At 60.2% G+C, this 19,177-nt stretch overlaps 1 protein-coding gene across 1 annotated transcript in view; it reads left to right on the top strand.

Annotated features, from left to right (window-relative positions):
* Positions 1–60: 60 nt before the first annotated feature.
* Positions 61–19,177, top strand: part of CD109 (CD109 molecule) — a 56,105-nt gene continuing 36,988 nt past the window's right edge. Inside the window, exons 1-12 of the mRNA XM_068165192.1 lie at positions 61–94; positions 2,287–2,371; positions 3,026–3,122; positions 4,280–4,415; positions 5,836–5,945; positions 7,902–8,141; positions 11,598–11,699; positions 11,794–11,856; positions 12,828–13,004; positions 15,105–15,257; positions 16,729–16,803; positions 17,290–17,350. Of these exons, the coding sequence (XP_068021293.1) occupies positions 85–94; positions 2,287–2,371; positions 3,026–3,122; positions 4,280–4,415; positions 5,836–5,945; positions 7,902–8,141; positions 11,598–11,699; positions 11,794–11,856; positions 12,828–13,004; positions 15,105–15,257; positions 16,729–16,803; positions 17,290–17,350 (1,309 nt within the window). The 5' untranslated portion in view covers positions 61–84. The remainder of the gene's footprint in view (positions 95–2,286; positions 2,372–3,025; positions 3,123–4,279; positions 4,416–5,835; positions 5,946–7,901; positions 8,142–11,597; positions 11,700–11,793; positions 11,857–12,827; positions 13,005–15,104; positions 15,258–16,728; positions 16,804–17,289; positions 17,351–19,177) is intronic.

Raw genomic sequence — 19,177 nt, 5'->3', positions numbered from 1 at the left:
CACAGCTGTCTGTGTTTCCTCATTTGGGCTTTTTCCCCTTTCACTTTTCACTAGGGTCAAGTCCATTACCAAAGGTTCAAAGTGATGGAGTATGGTAAGTGGCACTCAAAGTGTTCTGGCAGTGACCAGCCCTGGCAGGGGGTTCCCCAGGTGGAGCTGCTGCCCTTGGCTAGCACTAACCTCTTCAATACTCCCAACTCATCCATCCCCCAATCTCCTGCTGCTCTGAGCCTGACTCTGTGTCCTGGGAGGAGCATTGCCTTGGCAGCTGCCCTCTTTAGCCTCCATGGCTGTAACCATACAGTGGTTTCAGATGGCAGGGACCTTAAAGATCAGCCAGGTCCAACCCCCCAGCACAGACAGAAAAGGCTAAATTCAGGCTGGCTGTGAGGAAGAAGTTGTTGGCCAGGAGGGTGGTGAGAGCCTGGCACAGGCTGCCCAGGGAGGTGGTGGAAGCCTCCTGCCTGGAGGTGTTTGCAGCCAGGCTGGAGGTGGCTGTGAGCAACCTGCTGTGGTGTGAGGTGTCCCTTCTAGAGGGCAGACCTAAACTTAACACAGCTCTTTAGCCTCCTCCTGTGGGAGCAAAGGCTTCCTGCCAGCACAGGCTGGGGATGTCATCAGTGCTCTGGGGAGGAGAGCAGAGAGATGAAGCTGCAGGCAGAGCTGCCACAGCTGTGGGGAGCATGAGAGGCCTCTCATGTGTGCACTGGCTGACACCTCACAGCCCTCTGCTTGCTGGACAGCACTGGGGAGGGCCTGGGCTCAGCTCTTGCTCACTGTTAGTGATTTTGTTTCCACAGAAGGGAGAGGGAAGCATTTCCCAGGCTGGCTCCCTGCCATCATGCCACTCAGGCCTGCCATGCCCTGCAGCAAGCATGCCAGGGCTGGGGGAATCCTTCTGTTCCTTCACAGAGCACACTCAGATGGAAGAGATCTTCAAGCTCATCCAGTCCAAGGCAGCTCTGAAGGCTCAGCACTAAGTCAGGTCCCTAAGCAGCAGCTCCACAGGCTGCTGGAACACCCCCAGGGATGGTGCCTGCAGCACTGCCCTGCTCTGTCTGTTAGACATCCAGCCTGGGGAGTGATGAAGACACTAAATAAGCTAAATAAGCTCCTCAAACACTTGACAGCATAGGAAGAGCCTCAGGAGACAGGAACTGGGCAGCAGGAAGGACCTCAACCCACTGCTGGCCATCAAGTGTCCACTCGGTGTGAGGGGTCTCTGCCCATGGCAGGGGGCTTGGGACTGGCTGAGCCTTGAGCTCCCTTCCAAGGCTGACAGTTCTGTGGTTCTAACTTCTGCTGGACCAGCCTGCCCCAGACCCCATCCATCCTGGCCTGGACCACGTCCATGACTTCCCTGGGCAACCTGTTCCAGTGTCCCACCACCCTCACTGGGAAGTTCTTCTTTCTAACCCCCACTCTGAACCTTCATGATAGACCTGCCCTCCCTGAGCTTCCTGCAGAGGCTGAATGGGAAACCACTCCTGCTCCAGTCTGCCAAGGCTCTGTGCAGCTGCTGCTGTGCTGCTGGCTGTGCTTTCAGCACAGGGCCTTAGCCTGGAGCATGCAAAGCATCTGGGATGTGCTTTAATGGCCAGGGAGGTCCCAGGTCGGTGGTTGGACTCTATGACCTTAGAGGTCCAACTGAAACAGATCTGATCAATGGCTATCAATAGCTGAGGGCTGGGGGGCAGGAGGCAGGGGACAGGCTCTGCTCAGCTGCACTCTGGGATAGGACAAGGAGCAATGGATGGAAACTGCAGCCCAGGAGGTTGCAGCTCAGCAGGAGGAGGAACTTCTGCCCTGGGAGGCTCCCAGAGCCCTGGAGCAGGCTGCCCAGAGAGGTTTCATAGTTTCATTCAGGGTTGGAAGGGACCACAAGGATCATCTAGTTCCAACCCCCCTGCCATGGGCAGGGACACCCCACACTAGATCAGGCTGGACAGAGCCTCAGCCAGCCTGGTCTTAAACACCCCCTTGTGTTGTGGAGTCTCCTGCTCTGGAGCCTTCCCAGCCCTGTCTGGATGTGTTCTGTGTGCCCTGTGCTGGATTCTCTGCTCCTGCTCTGGCAGGGGCTTAGGCTGGGAGCTCTCCAGAGGTCCCTTCCCAGCCCTGACACCCTCTGAGCTGTGTCTTACCTTGTGTTCCTTAGGAATCTGGGGGCCTTTATCACATGCCATGCTCTGCCTTATCAATTAAAGTCCAAGGGATGTACTTTGGGGGGGTGGGGGTGGGGGGGATGCTTTGTGCCATTCTTTGCTCTTATTTTCTCCTTTTCTTCAGTTTTACCAAAGTTTGATGTCACAATAGCAACACCTCTCTACTACTCTCTGAGAGAGGAAGATGTCACTGGGGTGGTCACTGCCAGGTAAGGAAATCATTGATTGCAACCAGGGGCCCTGCTGAGGCCTGGGCAGAGGAGGGCAAGGAAGCTGGGAAGGGCCTGGGGAAGCAATGTGCTGGAGAGAGGCTGAAGGAGCTGGGGATGGTTAGTGGGCAAGAGAGGAGGCTGAGGGGAGAGCTCCTGGCTGCCTGCAGCTCCCTGCAAGGAGGCTGTGCAGAGGCTGCTGCTGCTCTCTGCTCCCAGGGCATTAGTGAGAGAAGAAGAGGGCAGAGCCTCAAGCTGCCCCTGGGGAGGTTGAGAGTGGAGCTTAGGCACAAGAGTGCTCAGGGCTTGGGATGTGCTGGGCAGGGAGGTGGTGGAGTGCCCAGGGCTGGCTGTGTTTGAAGGTGGTTTGGCTGTGGGGCTTGGGGCTGTGGTTTAGGGCTGAGCCTTGCAGAGCAGGGCTGATGGTTGGCCCTGGGGACCCTGAGGCTCTCTCCCAGCCTGGCTGCTGCTGTGAGTCTGTGACTCTGCTGTGGGCTTCAGCCTTCAGTGCTGCTCAGGTGGATATTCCATGCTCTGCACTCCAGAGGTGTTGCAGCCATGGAGGAATACTTCAATGTTGATTTTTTTGCTGTGAGAGCTGCTGTGGAGCCCAAGGCCTGGCTGTGGCTGCTGGGTGACTTTGCTGTGTTTCAGGTACACCTATGGGAAGCCAGTCAAGGGCACTGTGACAGTCACCTGCCTCTCTCTCTCGTACTGGACAAACAAGAGAAATATAACAACCACCCTGGAGGTGAGTCTGCTGAGGGCAGTTTGTACACTGTAGGCTTCACCAAGCTGGGAGGCTTGGCTGAGACCCCTGAAAGCTGTGAGGACATTCAGTGAGACCTGGACAGGCTGAGAGCTGGGCAGAGAGGAACCTAAGGAGGCTCAACCAGGCTGAGAGCAGAGTCCTGCAGCTGGGCAGGAAGAACAAACTGCAGCAGCACAGCTGGGATGTGACCTGCTGGAGAGCAGCCCCAAGGAGAAGGAGCTGGGAGTGCTGGGGGGCAGCAAGGTCTGCAGGGGACAGCAATGTGCCCTGGGGGGCAAGAAGGCCAAGGGGAGCCTGGGGGGGATCAGCAGGGCTGTGGTCAGGAGGTCAGAGAGGTTCTCCTGCCCCTCTGCTCTGCCCTGCTGAGGCCACAGCTGGAATCTTGTGTCCAGCTCTGGGCCCCTCAGGTCAGGAAGGAGCTGAGGGAAGTGCTGGAGAGAGTCCATGGCAGAGGCACAAAGATGCTGCAGGCAGTGGAAGCTCTTCCTTAGGAGCAGAGGCTGAGGGAGCTGAGGGCTCTGGAGCTTGGCTTGGAGGAGCCTGAGAGGTGAGCTCCTGGCTGGGGCTAAAGCTGTGCAGGGGCAGTGGCCAGAGGCTGGAGCCAGGCTCTGCTGGGGGCTGCCCAATGGCAGCAGAAGGGGCAGGGGTGGAAGCTGAGGCAGAGGAAGTGCCATGGGAAGAGGAGGAAGAATTTGTTGGCTGTGAGGGTGAGAGGAGCCTGGCAGAGGCTGCCCAGGGGGGCTGTGGAGTCTCCCTGTGTGGAGCTCTTGCAAGGCCAGCTGGATGTGTTGCTGTGTGAGCTGCTGTGGGTGACCCTGCTGGGGCAGGGGGCTTGGGCTGGCTGAGCTCTGCAGCTCCCTGCCAGCCCCTGGCACTCTGGGCTCTGTGCTTTGGGATGTTAGCGGAAAACCAGGAAGGCTTTTTCTTCATGAGGCACTGCTGGCTCTGGGAAGCAAGGAGCTCCTCTGGGTTCATCTAAAGCAGTCTTCACTTTCTGTTGCTGCCACCCCAGAGCTTGTCTGAGGTCAGGGATCTGCAGGACCCAACCAGCCACGAGGTGTTGCAGGCTAAAAGGTGTCCTTGGCTCTGCTGGCTCAGCAGCTCTGGGCTTGTTTCCTTGTGCCTCCATTGTGCAGATCAATGGGTCTGTGAATGTAAGCTGCAACAAGGGGATGCTGCAGAGCTTGGATGCTGATCAGCTGTGGCACCAAGGGGACTCTGTCTACTCAGAGCCCATCGAGATCATCGCTGTGGTCACCGAGGCCCTCACAGGTGAGTGGCTCTGGGATGTCTCCTGGGAGGAACCAACCAGGGAGTGCTGCTGGGAGGGCTTGGAGAGCTGGAAAGCACCATGCCACAGCACCATGCCACAGCACCATGCCACAGCACCATGCCACAGCACCAGGACTTGAGCATCCCTCAGGTCTTTCCCAACCTTATTGATTCTATGATCAGGTGACAGAAGGAAGGGAAGGGCCTGCAATGGTGCCAGGGGAGGGTTAGGTTGGAGGTGAGGAAACATGTCCTGGGTGCACACAGGCTGCCCAGGGCAGTGGTGGAGTCTCCATCCCTGGAGGTGTTCAGGAAACCTGTGGCCAAGGCACTTCAGGCACCCCTCAGGCTGTGCTGGCACCCAAGCAGAGCTGGACAGGCTGGGAGCTGCCTGCAGGCAAACCTCATGGAGTTCACCAGGGACAAGAGCAGGGTCCTGCAGCTGGGGAGGAACAGCAGCAGGCACCAGGACAGGGTAGAGGCTGCTGGAGAGCAGCTCCATGGAGAAAGACCTTGGAGTGCTGGGGGGGCAGCAAGTTCTGCAGGGGACAGCAATGTGCCCTGGGGGCCAAGAGAGCCAAGGGGAGCCTGGGGGGCAGCAAGAGAAGTGTGGCCAGCAGGGCTGGGGAGGTTCTGCTCCCCCTCTGCTCTGCTCTGCCCTGCTGAGAGCACAGCTGCAATCCTGGGTCCAGTATGGGGCTCCCCAGCTGAAGAGAGACAGAGAGCTGCTGGGGAGAGCCCAAGGCAGAGGCAGGAGGATGCTTAGGGGACTTGAGCATCTCCCCTGGGAAGAGAGCCTGAGAGCCCTGGGGCTGTTTAGCCTGGAGAGGAGAAGGCTGAGAGGGATCTGCTCAATGTCTCTCAAGAGCTGAGGGCTGGGGGTCAAGGGGAGGGGGCCAAGCTCTTGTGGGTGCTGCACAGCAAGAAGCCAAGGAGCACTGGAGACAAACTTGAGCAGAGAAGGTTTCAGCTGCCCAGGAGGAGAAACTTCTTTGGGGTGAGGGAGGCCTGGAGCAGGCTCTCCAGAGAGGTTGTGGAGTCTCCTGCTCTGGAGCCTTTCCAACCCCCCCTGGCTGCATTGCTGTGTGGCCTGCCCTGGGTGCTGCTGCTCTGGCAGGGGCTGCACTGGATGCTCTCTGCAGCTCCCTCCCAGCCTCTACCATCCTGTGGTCTGATGCTGTGACTGAGCCAGCCTGTAGCAGGGCAGTGTGTGCTGTGGCTTGTGGAGTGTTGTGGGAAGCAGCCCCAGTACACTTCCCAGTGAGCTTGAACCACCAGGCTGGACAGCAGCAGGACTGAGAGCGGTGAGGAATGGGAGAGAATCCTCCTGCAAGCCCTGGGCAGTGAGCAGGGTCGGTGTGGAAGGGGTAGGTGAGGCAGGGGCATGCTGGCTAAACACATGCAATGGATTGTTCAACAGGAATCTCCCACAACTCCAGCACCATCCTCTTCCCCAAGCAGAGTGACTACTTCATTGAGTTCATGGACTACTCCAGGGTCATAAAACCTTCCCTCAACTTCATAGCCACTGTAAGTCCTTCTGTCTGATTCTGACCCCTGCAGAGGCTGCTGGCACTTCTCTACTGCTGCTTGGAGGTCAGAGGCTGCCTTGGATTTCGAGTGCAGTTCACAGATCTGTTCTCAGATCAACTCCTCTCCATGATGCAAGTTGGCAAATGTGGGCCAGGAGAATGCTGAGGGGCTTGGAGCAGCTCTGCTGCCAGGCCAGGCTGAGGGAGCTGGGGGTGTGCAGCCTGGAGAAGAGAAGGCTGCAGGCAGAGCTCAGAGCAGCCTGCCAGGAGCTGAAGGGGCTGCAAGAAGGCTGCAGAGAGACTGTTGGCAAAGGCCTGCAGGGCCAGCAGCAGGGCCAAGGGCTGCAGAGCAGAGCAGAGCAGCTTGAGCTTGGAGGTGAGGAAGAAGTTGTGCAGCAGGAGGGTGGTGGAAGCCTGGCCCAGGTTGCCCAGGGAGGTGGTTGAGGCTCCCTGCCTGGAGCTGTTGAAGGGGAGGCTGGAGAGGGCTGTGGGCAAGCTGCTGGAGTTGGGGCTGTCCCTGCTGGGTGCAGAGGCCTTGGGCTGAGCTCTGCAGCTCCCTCCCAGCCCAGCCCAGGCTGTGGTTCTCTGTGTGGTTTCCCTGGGAGACAAGCATTGCCAACAAGAAGAGTGAGTGGGAGAGCTGGAAGGCAGCTCAGCTCCCTGCTTCAGGCTCTTCCCCTTCCTGCAGGCTCCATCAGCTCTGCTTTTGCTCTCTTTTTTGACTCCCTGGAGCTATGGATGGTTTTGTTCTTGGCTGGCTTGTCAACCTGCAGTGCTCTGAAGGGATTAGAAATGAAGTCCCTGATGCTGTGAGAAATCTGAGGATGCCTTTGTTTCATTCACCTGGGGTCCTGTGTCCAGCTCTGGGCTCCTCAGGTTAGGAGAGAGGTTGAGCTGCTGGAAGGTGTCCAGAGAAGGGCAACAAAGCTGGGGAGGGGTCTGGAGCACAGCCCTGTGAGGAGAGGCTGAGGGAGCTGGGGTTGCTTAGCCTGGAGAAGAGGAGGCTCAGGGGAGACCTTCTTGCTCTCTGCAACTCCCTGAAGGGAGGCTGTAGCCAGGTGGGGGTTGGTCTCTTCTCCCAGGCACCCAGCAGCAGAAAAAGAGGACACAGTCTCAAGCTGTGCCAGGGGAGGTTTAGACTGGAGATAAGGAGAAAGTTCTTCATACAAAGAGAGATTGGCCCTGGGGATGTGCTGCCCAGGGAGGTGGTGGAGTCCCCATCCCTGGAGGTGTTCAAGAGGGGACTGGATGTGGCACTTGGAGCCAGGGTTTGGTTGACAGGAGGTGCTGGGTGACAGCTTGGACCTGATTCTCTCTGAGGCCTTTTCCAGCCTTATGACCCTCTGATTCTAAGGCCAGTTGGGCTGGGCAGGAGCCCAGAGCCAGCCCAGAGCCCTGTGCAGTGCTGGCAGCTCTCAGGACATGTTGAAAGCCTTGCCCTTGGTGTGCAGGGGCTGTGTTCAGCTGGGAGCAAAGAAGGCTCCAGGGAGACCTTGGAGTGGCCTTCCAGTATCCCAGTGGGGCCTGAGGAATCACAGCATGGCTCAGGTTGGAGCAGCCTTAGAGCTCCTCTCCTCCAACCTCCCCAGCAGGGGCAGGGACACCTCTCTGCTTGCCTTGGCTGCTCAAGGCCAGGATATTTAGGCTGGAGGTGAGGAAGAAATTCTTCCCAGCAAGAGAGCTTGGCCCTGGGGATGTGCTGCCCAGGGAGGTGGTGGAGTCACCATCCCTGCAGGTGGTTAGGAAGAGCCTGGATGAGGCCCTTGGTTGAGCTGATGAGATGGTGCTGGGTGAGAGGTTGGACTGGATGACCTCCAAGGCCTTTTCCAACCTGGCTCATTCTGTTCTGTGCTGTTGTTGGTGTGCTGTGGGTGCAGGGCTGTTGCTCCCTGGCATGCCCTGTGCACCCCAGCTGCACCCCCTGATGGCTGCTCCCCTCCTGTCCTGCTCTCAGCTGAAGGTGACACGCTCTGACAGCAGCCAGCTGACAGCTGGGGAGAGGCAGAGCCCTGTCACAGTGACTGCTCAGCAGTCAGACCTGCTCCTTGGGGAGCCTGCCACCTCCCCCCTGGAGAAGGAGGCAGCAGAGGAGTCAAATCTCACAGTCCAGGTCCTGAACTACACAGTGCCAGAGAGTGGAATCATCGATGTGGAGTTCCCAGTCCTGCCTGGCACAAAGACTCTGAGGGTGCAGGTATGGCTCTGGGGCAGCAGCAGCAGCTGCAGGGCTGGGCTGAGGGCAGGGCTCAGGGCAGGGCTCAGGGCTGGGCTCAGGGCAGGGCTGAGGGCAGGGCTCAGGGCTGGGCTCAGGGTTGGGCTCAGGGCTGGGCTCAGGGCAGGGCTCAGGGCTGGGCTCAGGGTTGGGCTCAGGGCTGGGCTCAGGGCTGGGCTCAGGGCAGGGCTCAGGGTTGGGCTCAGGGCAGGGCTCAGGGCTGGGCTCAGGGCAGGGCTCAGGGCAGGGCTCAGGGCAGGGCCCAGGGCAGGGCTCAGGGCAGGGCTCAGGGCTGGGCTCAGGGCAGGGCTCAGGGCAGGGCCCAGGGCAGGGCTCAGGGCAGGGCTCAGGGCAGGGCTCAGGGCAGGGCTCAGGGCTGGGCTCAGGGCTGGGCTGAGGGCAGGGCCCAGGGCAGGGTCAGGGCAGGGCTCAGGGCAGGGCTCAGGGCAGGGTCAGGGCAGGGCTCAGGGCAGGGCTCAGGGCTGGGCTCAGGGCAGGGCTCAGGGCTGGGCTCAGGGCAGGGCTCAGGGCTGGGCTCAGGGCAGGGCTCAGGGCAGGGCCCAGGGCAGGGCTCAGGGCAGGGCTCAGGGCTGGGCTCAGGGCAGGGCTCAGGGCTGGGCTCAGGGCAGGGCTCAGGGCAGGGCTCAGGGCTGGGCTCAGGGCTGGGCTGAGGGCAGGGCTCAGGGCAGGGCTCAGGGCAGGGCTCAGGGCTGGGCTCAGGGCAGGGCTCAGGGCAGGGCTCAGGGCTGGGCTCAGGGCAGGGCTCAGGGCTGGGCTCAGGGCAGGGCTCAGGGCAGGGCTCAGGGCAGGGCTCAGGGCTGGGCTCAGGGTTGGGCTCAGGGCAGGGCTCAGGGCTGGGCTCAGGGCAGGGCTCAGGGCAGGGCTCAGGGCAGGGCTCAGGGCAGGGCTCAGGGCAGGGCTCAGGGTTGGGCTCAGGGTTGGGCTCAGGGCTGGGCTCAGGGCTGGGCTCAGGGCTGGGCTCAGGGCAGGGCTCAGGGCAGGGCCCAGGGCAGGGTCAGGGCAGGGCTCAGGGTTGGGCTCAGGGCAGGGCTCAGGGCTGGGCTCAGGGTTGGGCTCAGGGTTGGGCTCAGGGCAGGGCTCAGGGCAGGGCTCAGGGCAGGGCTCAGGGCTGGGCTCAGGGTTGGGCTCAGGGCTGGGCTCAGGGCTGGGCTCAGGGCTGGGCTCAGGGCAGGGCTCAGGGCAGGGCCCAGGGCAGGGTCAGGGCAGGGCTCAGGGTTGGGCTCAGGGCAGGGCTCAGGGCTGGGCTCAGGGTTGGGCTCAGGGTTGGGCTCAGGGCAGGGCTCAGGGCAGGGCTCAGGGCAGGGCTCAGGGCTGGGCTCAGGGTTGGGCTCAGGGCAGGGCTCAGGGCAGGGCTCAGGGCAGGGCTCAGGGTTGGGCTCAGGGCAGGGCTCAGGGCAGGGCCCAGGGCAGGGTCAGGGCAGGGCTCAGGGCAGGGCTCAGGGCAGGGCTCAGGGCTGGGCTCAGGGCTGGGCTCAGGGCAGGGTCAGGGCAGGGCTCAGGGCAGGGCTCAGGGCAGGGTCAGGGCAGGGCTCAGGGCAGGGCTCAGGGCAGGGCTCAGGGCTGGGCTCAGGGTTGGGCTCAGGGCAGGGCTCAGGGCAGGGCCCAGGGCAGGGCTCAGGGTTGGGCTCAGGGTTGGGCTCAGGGTTGGGCTCAGGGCAGGGCTCAGGGCTGGGCTCAGGGTTGGGCTCAGGGCAGGGCTCAGGGCAGGGCCCAGGGCAGGGCTCAGGGCAGGGCTCAGGGCAGGGCTCAGGGCTGGGCTCAGGGCTGGGCTCAGGGTTGGGCTCAGGGCAGGGCTCAGGGCAGGGCTCAGGGTTGGGCTGAGGGTTGGGCTCAGGGCAGGGCTCAGGGCAGGGCTCAGGGCAGGGCTCAGGGCTGGGCTCAGGGTTGGGCTCAGGGCAGGGCTCAGGGCAGGGCTCAGGGCAGGGCTCAGGGTTGGGCTCAGGGCAGGGCTCAGGGCAGGGCCCAGGGCAGGGTCAGGGTAGGGCTCAGGGCAGGGCTCAGGGCTGGGCTCAGGGCTGGGCTCAGGGCAGGGCTCAGGGCAGGGCTCAGGGCTGGGCTCAGGGCAGGGCTCAGGGCTGGGCTCAGGGCTGGGCTCAGGGCTGGGCTCAGGGCAGGGCTCAGGGTTGGGCTCAGGGCAGGGCTCAGGGCAGGGCTCAGGGCAGGGCTGTGCCTGCCACCCACAGCAGCTGCCCCCTCACCTACCACTGCTCTCCTTAGCTCCTGTTCAGCTTAGCACAGCACAGGAAGTGCTGGATCCTGTCTGGCACCAATGATTGCACCAAGATAGCAGGGGGCAAACCAAAACAGCTACCCCAGACCAGCAGTGGGGGCATCCTTAGCTCAGCCTCTGGTGCTGCCAGTAAGGCCACAAAGCTCTGGGAAGCAGTGCCACAGGTCCCCAGGGGCCAGTGCTGGGGAGAGCCTCGTTCAATAGCCCTGCCAGTGACCTGGCTGAGGGCATGGAGAGCAAGTGCCTGAGGATACAGAGCTGGGGGAGGGAGGCTGACAGCCCTCAGGCTGTGCTGGCATCCAAGCAGACCTGGACAGGCTGGGAGCTGCCTGCAGCCAAACCTCAGGGAGTTCAACAAGGACAAGAGCAGGGTCCTGCAGCTGGGGAGGAACAGCAGCAGGCACCAGGACAGGGTAGAGGCTGCCCTGCTGGAGAGCAGCTCCATGCAGAAAGACCTTGGGGTGCTGGGGGGCAGCAAGTTCTGCAGGGGACAGCAATGTGCCCTGGGGGCCAAGAGAGCCAAGGGGAGCCTGGGGGGCAGCAAGAGAAGTGTGGCCAGCAGGGCTGGGGAGGTTCTGCTCCCCCTCTGCTCTGCTCTGCCCTGCTGAGAGCACAGCTGCAAGCCTGGGTCCAGTCTGGGGCTCCCCAGCTGAAGAGAGACAGAGAGCTGCTGGGGAGAGCCCAAGGCAGAGGCAGGAGGATGCTTAGGGGACTTGAGCATCTCCCCTGGGAAGAGAGCCTGAGAGCCCTGGGGCTGTTTAGCCTGGAGAGGAGAAGGCTGAGAGGGATCTGCTCAATGTCTCTCAAGAGCTGAGGGCTGGGGGTCAAGGGGAGGGGGCCAAGCTCTTGTGGGTGCTGCACAGCAAGAAGCCAAGGAGCACTGGAGACAAACTTGAGCAGAGAAGGTTTCAGCTGCCCAGGAGGAGAAAGTTCTTTGTTGTGAGGGTGAGGGAGGCCTGGAGCAGGCTGCCCAGAGAGGTTGTGGAGTCTCCTGCTCTGGAGCCTTTCCAACCCCCCCTGGCTGCATTGCTGTGTGGCCTGCCCTGGGTGCTGCTGCTCTGGCAGGGGCTGCACTGGATGCTCTCTGCAGCTCCCTCCCAGCCTCTGGAGCTCTGTGGTGCTGTGCTGTGTGATCTCCACACGAAGCTTGCTGGTTTCTCAGAGCTTTATCTTGCATTGTGCCACAGGCAGAGTTCCTCAGCAGCAGCACTGACATAGCTGTCTATGATGTCTTCAGTTCCCCCAGCCAGACTTACCTCCAGGTGGACACCAAGAGCCAGGATATAAAGGTACAGTCTGAGATAGAACTTGCTAAGATAAGAACTGTTCCAGTCATCCATCAGGCTTCCACCCTCATCCACAGCAATCCTCTGCTCTTCCTAGGCTGGGAAACCTTTTGAGCTGAGCATTGCAAGCAACAAACCAGTGAGAGAGTTCCACTACCTGGTAAGTTTCCCAGAGCCACAGCAGCAGCCAGGCTGGGAGAGAGCCTCGGGGTCCCCAAGGCCAACCATCAGCCCTGCTCTGCAAGGCTCAGCCCTAAACCACAGCCCCAAGCCCCACAGCCAAACCACCTTCAAACACAGCCAGCCCTGGGCACTCCACCACCTCCCTGCCCAGCACATCCCAAGCCCTGAGCACTCTTGTGCCTAAGCTCCACTCTCAACCTCCCCAGGGGCAGCTTGAGGCTCTGCCCTCTTCTTCTCTCACTAATGCCCTGGGAGCAGAGAGCAGCAGCAGCCTCTGCACAACCTCCTTGCAGGGAGCTGCAGGCAGCCAGGAGCTCTCCCCTCAGCCTCCTCTCTTGCCCACTAACCATCCCCAGCTCCTTCAGCCTCTCTCCAGCACATTGCTTCTCCAGGCCCTTCCCAGCTTCCTTGCCCTCCTCTGCCCTGGCTCCAGCACCTCCACAGCTCTCTGGCACTCAGCTGCCCAGAGCTGGACACAAGGCTCCAGGTGTGGGCTGCCCAGAGCTGATTTTATTGATCTTTCCACCTGGGGACTCTGCAGCTGAAAGCTGGGGAGGGACTTGTGAGGGTGTCAGGGAGGGATAGGATTGGGGGGGATGGAGCAAAACTGGAAGTGGGGAGATGGAGATTGGCTGTGAGGAAGAAGTTGTTGCCCAGGAGGGTGGTGAGAGCCTGGCACAGGCTGCCCAGGGAGGTGGTGGAAGCCTCCTGCCTGGAGGTGTTTGCAGCCAGGCTGGAGGTGGCTGTGAGCAACCTGCTGTGGTGTGAGGTGTCCCTGCCCATGGCAGGGGGTTGGAGCTGGCTGAGCCTGGAGCTCCCTTCCAGCCCTGGCAGTTCAATGGTCACAGCTCTCTCTGACTCCTTTTAGCTGCTATTGGGAGAGGGAATTGCAGAGCTGGTGACAAACTGAGATGCCAACACTTTAACTCTCTCCTTTCCCCCTTCCAGGTGTTGTCCAAGGACCAGATTCTGGATTTTGGCACCAAGTCTGGAACAACCTTCACTCTAACAGCAGAGAACTCCTGGGCTCCTTTGGCCTGCATCCTTGTGTTCTATGTTGATGAGCTTGGGGTGGTTGTGAATGATGTTCTCTCCCTGCCCATTCAGCCTGTGTTGGATGACAAGGTAACTCCACTCAGCTGCAGGCTGGGACCATCTGGGTGCCTCTGCCCTGCACAGCAAAGAGTACAAGGCTGTAAGTGTGACAAAGGATTGAACTTGAGGGCTGTGTAAACCCTTGGATTGGGAACTGGGTGCAGGAAAGGAGTCAGAGAGCTGTGGTCAATGGGATGGAGTCCAGCTGGAGGCCTGAGGCCAGTGGAGTCCCTCAGGGGTCAGGGCTGGGACCAGAGCTGCTCAATAGATTCATCAAGGGCCTGGATGAGGGCACAGAGAGCACTGGCAGCAAGGCTGCTGGTGGCAGCAAGCAATGTGCTCTGGGGGCCAAGAAGGCCAATGGCAGCCTGGGGGGGATCAGCAGGGCTGTGGTCAGGAGGTCAGAGAGGTTCTCCTGCCCCTCTGCTCTGCCCTGCTGAGGCCACAGCTGGAATCTGGTGTCCAGCTCTGGGCCCCTCAGGTCAGGAAGGAGCTGAGGGAAGTGCTGGAGAGAGTCAATGGCAGAGGCACAAAGATGCTGCAGGCAGTGGAAGCTCTTCCTTAGGAGCAGAGGCTGAGGGAGCTGAGGGCTCTGGAGCTTGGCTTGGAGGAGCCTGAGAGGTGAGCTCCTGGCTGGGGCTAAAGCTGTGCAGGGGCAGTGGCCAGAGGCTGGAGCCAGGCTCTGCTGGGGGCTGCCCAATGGCAGCAGAAGGGGCAGGGGTGGGAGCTGAGGCAGAGGAAGTGCCATGGGAAGAGGAGGAAGAATTTGTTGGCTGTGAGGGTGAGAGCAGCCTGGCAGAGGCTGCCCAGGGGGGCTGTGGAGTCTCCCTGTGTGGAGCTCTTGCAAGGCCAGCTGGATGTGTTGCTGTGTGAGCTGCTGTGGGTGACCCTGCTGGGGCAGGGGGCTTGGGCTGGCTGAGCTCTGCAGCTCCCTGCCAGCCTCTGTGCTACTGTGATGCTGAGGGAAAAGATGCAGTGATGTTGTTGTGGCTGATGTTAGGCTAAGGATGTGAGCAGAGGCAGACTGGAGGGGGTTTTACTGGGCCAGCTGCTGCCCTTGAGGGGAGGACCCTCTGTCTGTCCCCCAAGCACACAGCATCTTTCAGTGCCATCACTGCTGCATGCATTAGTGCCCAGAAAGTGCTGCTTTGCCTCTCCCTTGGGCCTGCTAAGTTACACAGGGAGGCTGGCACCGTGCTGGCAGTGTCCTGCTGGCATGCAGGGGGCTGGTGAGCTTCATTCAGGGAGCTCCTCCTCCCCCTCTCCTCTGCCCTGGTGTGGCCTCCTCTGGAGTATTGTGTCCAGTTCTGGGCTCCTCAGTTCCAGAGAGACAGGAAACTGCTGGAGGGAGTCCAAGCAGGCCTTGGAGCCCAAGGGGGCTTGGGGTGGATGAGCTCTGGAGCTCCCTGCCAGCCCCTGCCAGCCTCTGTGCCTGGCACAGTCTCCATTATTTCTTTTGACTCTGGATGTGATGGGAGCTTAAACCCTGAACTGAACCATGGAGAGCTGAACAAATACAGCTGCAGTGTGGAGCTGCAGTGGGGAGCTGCAGTGTGGAGCTGCAGTGGGGAGCTGCAGTGGGGAGCTGCAGTGTGGAGCTGCAGTGGGGAGCTGCAGTGTGGAGCTGCAGTGTGGAGCTGCAGTGTGGAGCTGCAGTGTGGAGCTGCAGTGGGGAGCTGCAGTGTGGAGCTGCAGTGGGGAGCTGCAGTGTGGAGCTGCAGTGTGGAGCTGCAGTGGGGAGCTGCAGTGTGGAGCTGCAGTGGGGAGCTGCAGTGGGGAGCTGCAGTGTGGAGCTGCAGTGGGGAGCTGCAGTGTGGAGCTGCAGTGGGGAGCTGCAGTGTGGAGCTGAATTCCCCCTCCAGACACTGCAGCGATGTTCTGATGAGGGGAAAGTGTGAAACAGAAACAGAGCAGGACTTGTGCCTTGCCCAGGGAGCTGGGACAGCCAGAGAGCACACTGAATGCCATGGCATTGTCCCAAAGCTCCCAGGGAAAGCCCATCCAGAGCCCTGCCTGCAGGCAGCTGAGCTAAGGAAAGGCTCCCTCAGAGGTGTGAGTGGCTGTGAAGCTCACTGTGGAGCTGCTCTGGGGTTTACTTTGCTCTGGGGTTTATTTCCCTGTCCCCTCTAGATTAAAATCTCTTGGAGCAAAGAGAAGGTCAAACCAGCTGAGAAAGTCTCCCTTCGAATCAGCACAACAGAGCCAGGAGCAGTGGTTGGCCTTGCAGTGGTGGATAAAAGCACAAAGCTGCTGGGGGAGAGCAGTGACATAACAAAGGACACGGTGAGCACCTGGGGAGAAGGGAATGTGCTGCTGGAAGTGCTGAGGTAATGCTCTTGGAGCTGCAGCTGCAGTCCTTCTGGAGGCAAAGCTTTGGTAATTCTGCCAACTGGCACTCCTGAGGGACTGGATCCCACCTGGGGGGACCTGGATCTCATCTGGAGGGACCTGGACCCCATCTGGAGGGACCTGGACCACATCTGGAGGGACCTGGACCCCACCTGGGGGGACCTGGACCCCACCTGGAGAGACCTGGATCCCATCTGGGGGGACCTGGACCCCACCTGGAGGGACCTGGATCTCATCTGGAGGGATTGGATCCCATCTGGAGGGACCTGGATCCCATCTGGAGGGATTGGACCCCATCTGGAGGGACCTGGATCCCACCAGGAGGGACCTGGACAGGCTTGAGAATCAGCACCCTGTGAACCTCATGAGGTTGCACAAGGCCAAGAGCAAGGTCCTGCCTCTGGGTCAGGGCAATCCCTGCACAAGGGGCAGGGGTGGAAGCTGAGGCAGAGGAAGTGCCATGGGAAGAGGAGGAAGAATTTGTTGGCTGTGAGGGTGAGAGGAGCCTGGCAGAGGCTGCCCAGGGGGGCTGTGGAGTCTCCCTGTGTGGAGCTCTTGCAAGGCCAGCTGGATGTGTTGCTGTGTGAGCTGCTGTGGGTGACCCTGCTGGGGCAGGGGGCTTGGGCTGGCTGAGCTCTGCAGCTCCCTGCCAGCCCCTGGCATTGACTCTGTGATCAATACAGGCTGGGGAGTGAAGGGATTGAGAGCAGCCTCGTGGAGAAGGACCTGAGGGTATTGGTTAATGAGCAGCTGTGCATGACCCAGCAGTGTGCAGCCACAGCCCAGAGGCCAACTGTGCCCTGGGCTGTGTCAGTGGAAGTGTGGCCAGCAGGGTGAGGGAGCTGATTCTGCAGCTGTCCTCTGCTCTGGTGAGGTCTCCTCTGGAGTACTGTGTGAGGGCTGCAAGGCTGCTGAAGGGACTGCAGCACTGCCTGGGGAGGAGAGGCTGAGAGCCCTGGGGCTGTGCAGTCTGCAGAGGAGAAGGCTGAGAGGGATCTGATCAATGGCTATCAAGAGCTGAGGGCTGGGGGGCAGGAGGCAGGGGACAGGCTCTGCTCAGCTGCACCCTGGGATAGGACAAGGAGCAGTGGATGGAAACTGCAGCCCAGGAGGTTGCAGCTCAGCAGGAGGAGGAACTTCTGCCCTGGGAGGCTCCCAGAGCCCTGGAGCAGGCTGCCCAGAGAGGTTGTGGAGTCTCCTTCCCTGCAGACTTCCCAGCCCCATCTGGATGTGGTCCTGTGCAACCTGTGCTGGGTTCTCTGCTCCTGCTCTGGCAGGGGGCTTGGGCTGGGAGCTCAGCAGAGGTCCCTTCCAGCCCCTGACACCCTCTGAGGCTGTGCCACTCCTGAGTGATCTGTGTTGCCCTCAGTCTTTGGATCCCTTCTGGTGTTTTCCCTCCTCCCAGGTCTCCCACGAGCTGGATCTGTACAGCACGACGCAGTACTTCCCCCTGGTCAGAGGCTTTTTTGGTGTCTTTCAGGTACTTGCCAATGATTAGTTTAATTAATTAGTTCATTAATTGAATCCCCAGCCAGGTTTTGGGTGGAGTTTAACTGCTTTGAGTGATTTGCACCTCCCTTGCTGGAGCCACCACTGGCCTGGCTCTCGCTGGGGGCCTGCAGGCAGCCTCCTGTCTGGGATGGCTCCAGGGGGGTTTGAGCTGTGGACTTCCTCACTCTGCCAACGCTGTGAGGGCCAAGGGATTTCCTTCTGCTTTCACAGGGGCAGCTTGCTTCCTGCTTCCTGCTGCCCTCCCTTTGGGCACCTCTCAGCCCTTGAGGGCATGTTCAGGTGCAGCTGTTCTGGCTGCCTGTCGGTTCCTGTGCATCACTTTACCTCAGCTCTGTGGCTGCTTTGCTGTGGTTAGCTGGGTTGCTGGGGAGAAGAGCAAGCAAAGCAAGGAGCTGAGCACTGTTGCTGTCCTGGAGGTCCCTGTATTGAGATGTGCTGTGTAAATTTTGTCCAGAAATGCAGCCTCTGGGTCTCAACTGATGCCATTCTGGAGGAGGATAAGGAAGATTTTCTTTGTAAGTAATGAACTCCAACCTGGCCACATCTGATTTGCTGAGGGGGGGAAGGAATCACAGGGCAGAGGCAGAAGGGACCTTTGAAGGGCACCCAGCAAGCAGGGGCAGCCTCCACTAGACCAGGCTGCTCAGAGCCCCCTCCAGCCTGACCCTGAGTGTCTCCAGGGATGGGGCATCCACCACCTCCCTGGGCAACCTGGGCCAGGCTTCCACCACCCTCCTGCTGCACAACTTCTTCCTCACCTCCAAGCTCAAGCTGCTCTGCTCTGCTCTGCAGCCCTTGGCCCTGCTGCTGGCCCTGCAGGCCTTTGCCAGCAGTCTCTCTGCAGCCTTCTTGCAGCCCCTTCAGCTCCTGGCAGGCTGCTCTGAGCTCTGCCTGCAGCCTTCTCTTCTCCAGGCTGCACACCCCCAGCTCCCTCAGCCTGGCCTGGCAGCAGAGCTGCTCCAAGCCCCTCAGCATTCTCCTGGCCTCCTCTGCAGCCTCTCCATCAGCTCCAGGTCCTTGCTGTGCTGAGGGCTGCAGAGCTGCACCCAGCCCTGCAGGGGAGGTCTCAGCAGAGCAGAAGAGGTGCAGTGGGTTAGGGCTCCTGTTCCTGTCCCACATACAGGCTGCACCCAGCCTTGCAAACCATCCCCAGCACTCCAGACACATCAAATGCAGAGAATTGCTGCTAAAAAACCCTTCTCTTGGTTATTTTTGTGACTTTTCTTCCCTGCTGGCCTGAGCTCCACTCCCCCTCAGAGGCCTGGGGCTGTGACAGGCGTTGGCAGCTGCAGTTCAAGGTGCTGTGCCCTGCAGGGGTTTGTGCTGCGCTGCCTGCTGCAGCAGCTCCCCTAGCGCCCTGCAGGCACCAGGGAGGGCCTTAAGGCTGGGGGGAAGCTTTTTTCAGTCCTCATAACACCAAGACCAGGCTAGGAAAGGAACACACAAGGAAGATCCCAATGCCACTGAGGAGCCTGGCCAGCACAGCACAGACTGCAGCCCAGGCACTCTGCCGTAGATGGGACTTGGCTTAACTGGATCAGTGGCTTCCCTTTGCTTGGTTGGGGTTTGGTTGGGTTGGGTTTGGTTGGGTTGGGTTTGGTTGGGGTTTGGTTGGGTTGGGTTTGGTTGGGTTGGGTTTGGTTGGATTTGGTTTGGTTTGGGTTGGGTTTGGTTTGGGTTGGGTTTGGTTTGGGTTTGGTTGGGTTGGGTTTGGTTGGGTTGGGTTTGGTTGGGGTTTGGTTGGGTTTGGTTGGGTTTGGTTGGGTTTGGTTGGGGTTTGGTTGGGTTGGGTTTGATTTGTGTTTGGTTGGGTTGGGTTTGGTTGGGTTTGGTTTGGGTTTGGGATTGGTTGGGTTGGGTTTGGTTGGGTTGGGTTTGGTTGGGGTTTGGTTGGGTTGGGTTGGGTTTGGTTTGGGTTGGGTTTGGTTGGGGTTTGGTTGGGTTGGGTTTGGTTGGGGTTTGGTTGGGTTGGGTTTGGTTGGATTTGGTTTGGTTTGGGTTGGGTTTGGTTTGGGTTGGGTTTGGTTTGGGTTTGGTTGGGTTGGGTTTGGTTGGGTTGGGTTTGGTTGGGGTTTGGTTGGGTTGGGTTGGGTTTGGTTGGGTTGGGTTTGGTTGGGGTTTGGTTGGGTTGGGTTTGGTTGGGTTTGGTTTGGGTTTGGGATTGGTTGGGTTGGGTTTGGTTGGGGTTTGGTTGGGTTGGGTTGGGTTTGGTTGGGTTGGGTTTGGTTGGGTTGGGATTGGTTGGGTTGGGTTTGGTTTGGTTTGGGTTTGGTTTGGTTGGGTTGGGTTTGGTTTGGTTTGGGTTTGGTTTGGGTTTGGTTGGGTTGGGTTTGGTTGGGTTG

Source organism: Melanerpes formicivorus, unplaced genomic scaffold, assembly GCF_026170545.1.
Source record: "Melanerpes formicivorus ecotype bairdi unplaced genomic scaffold, bMelFor1.0.p_v2 SCAF_85, whole genome shotgun sequence".
NCBI classification, from domain to species: Eukaryota; Metazoa; Chordata; class Aves; order Piciformes; family Picidae; genus Melanerpes; species Melanerpes formicivorus.
This window is presented reverse-complemented; position numbering and strand designations above follow the sequence as displayed.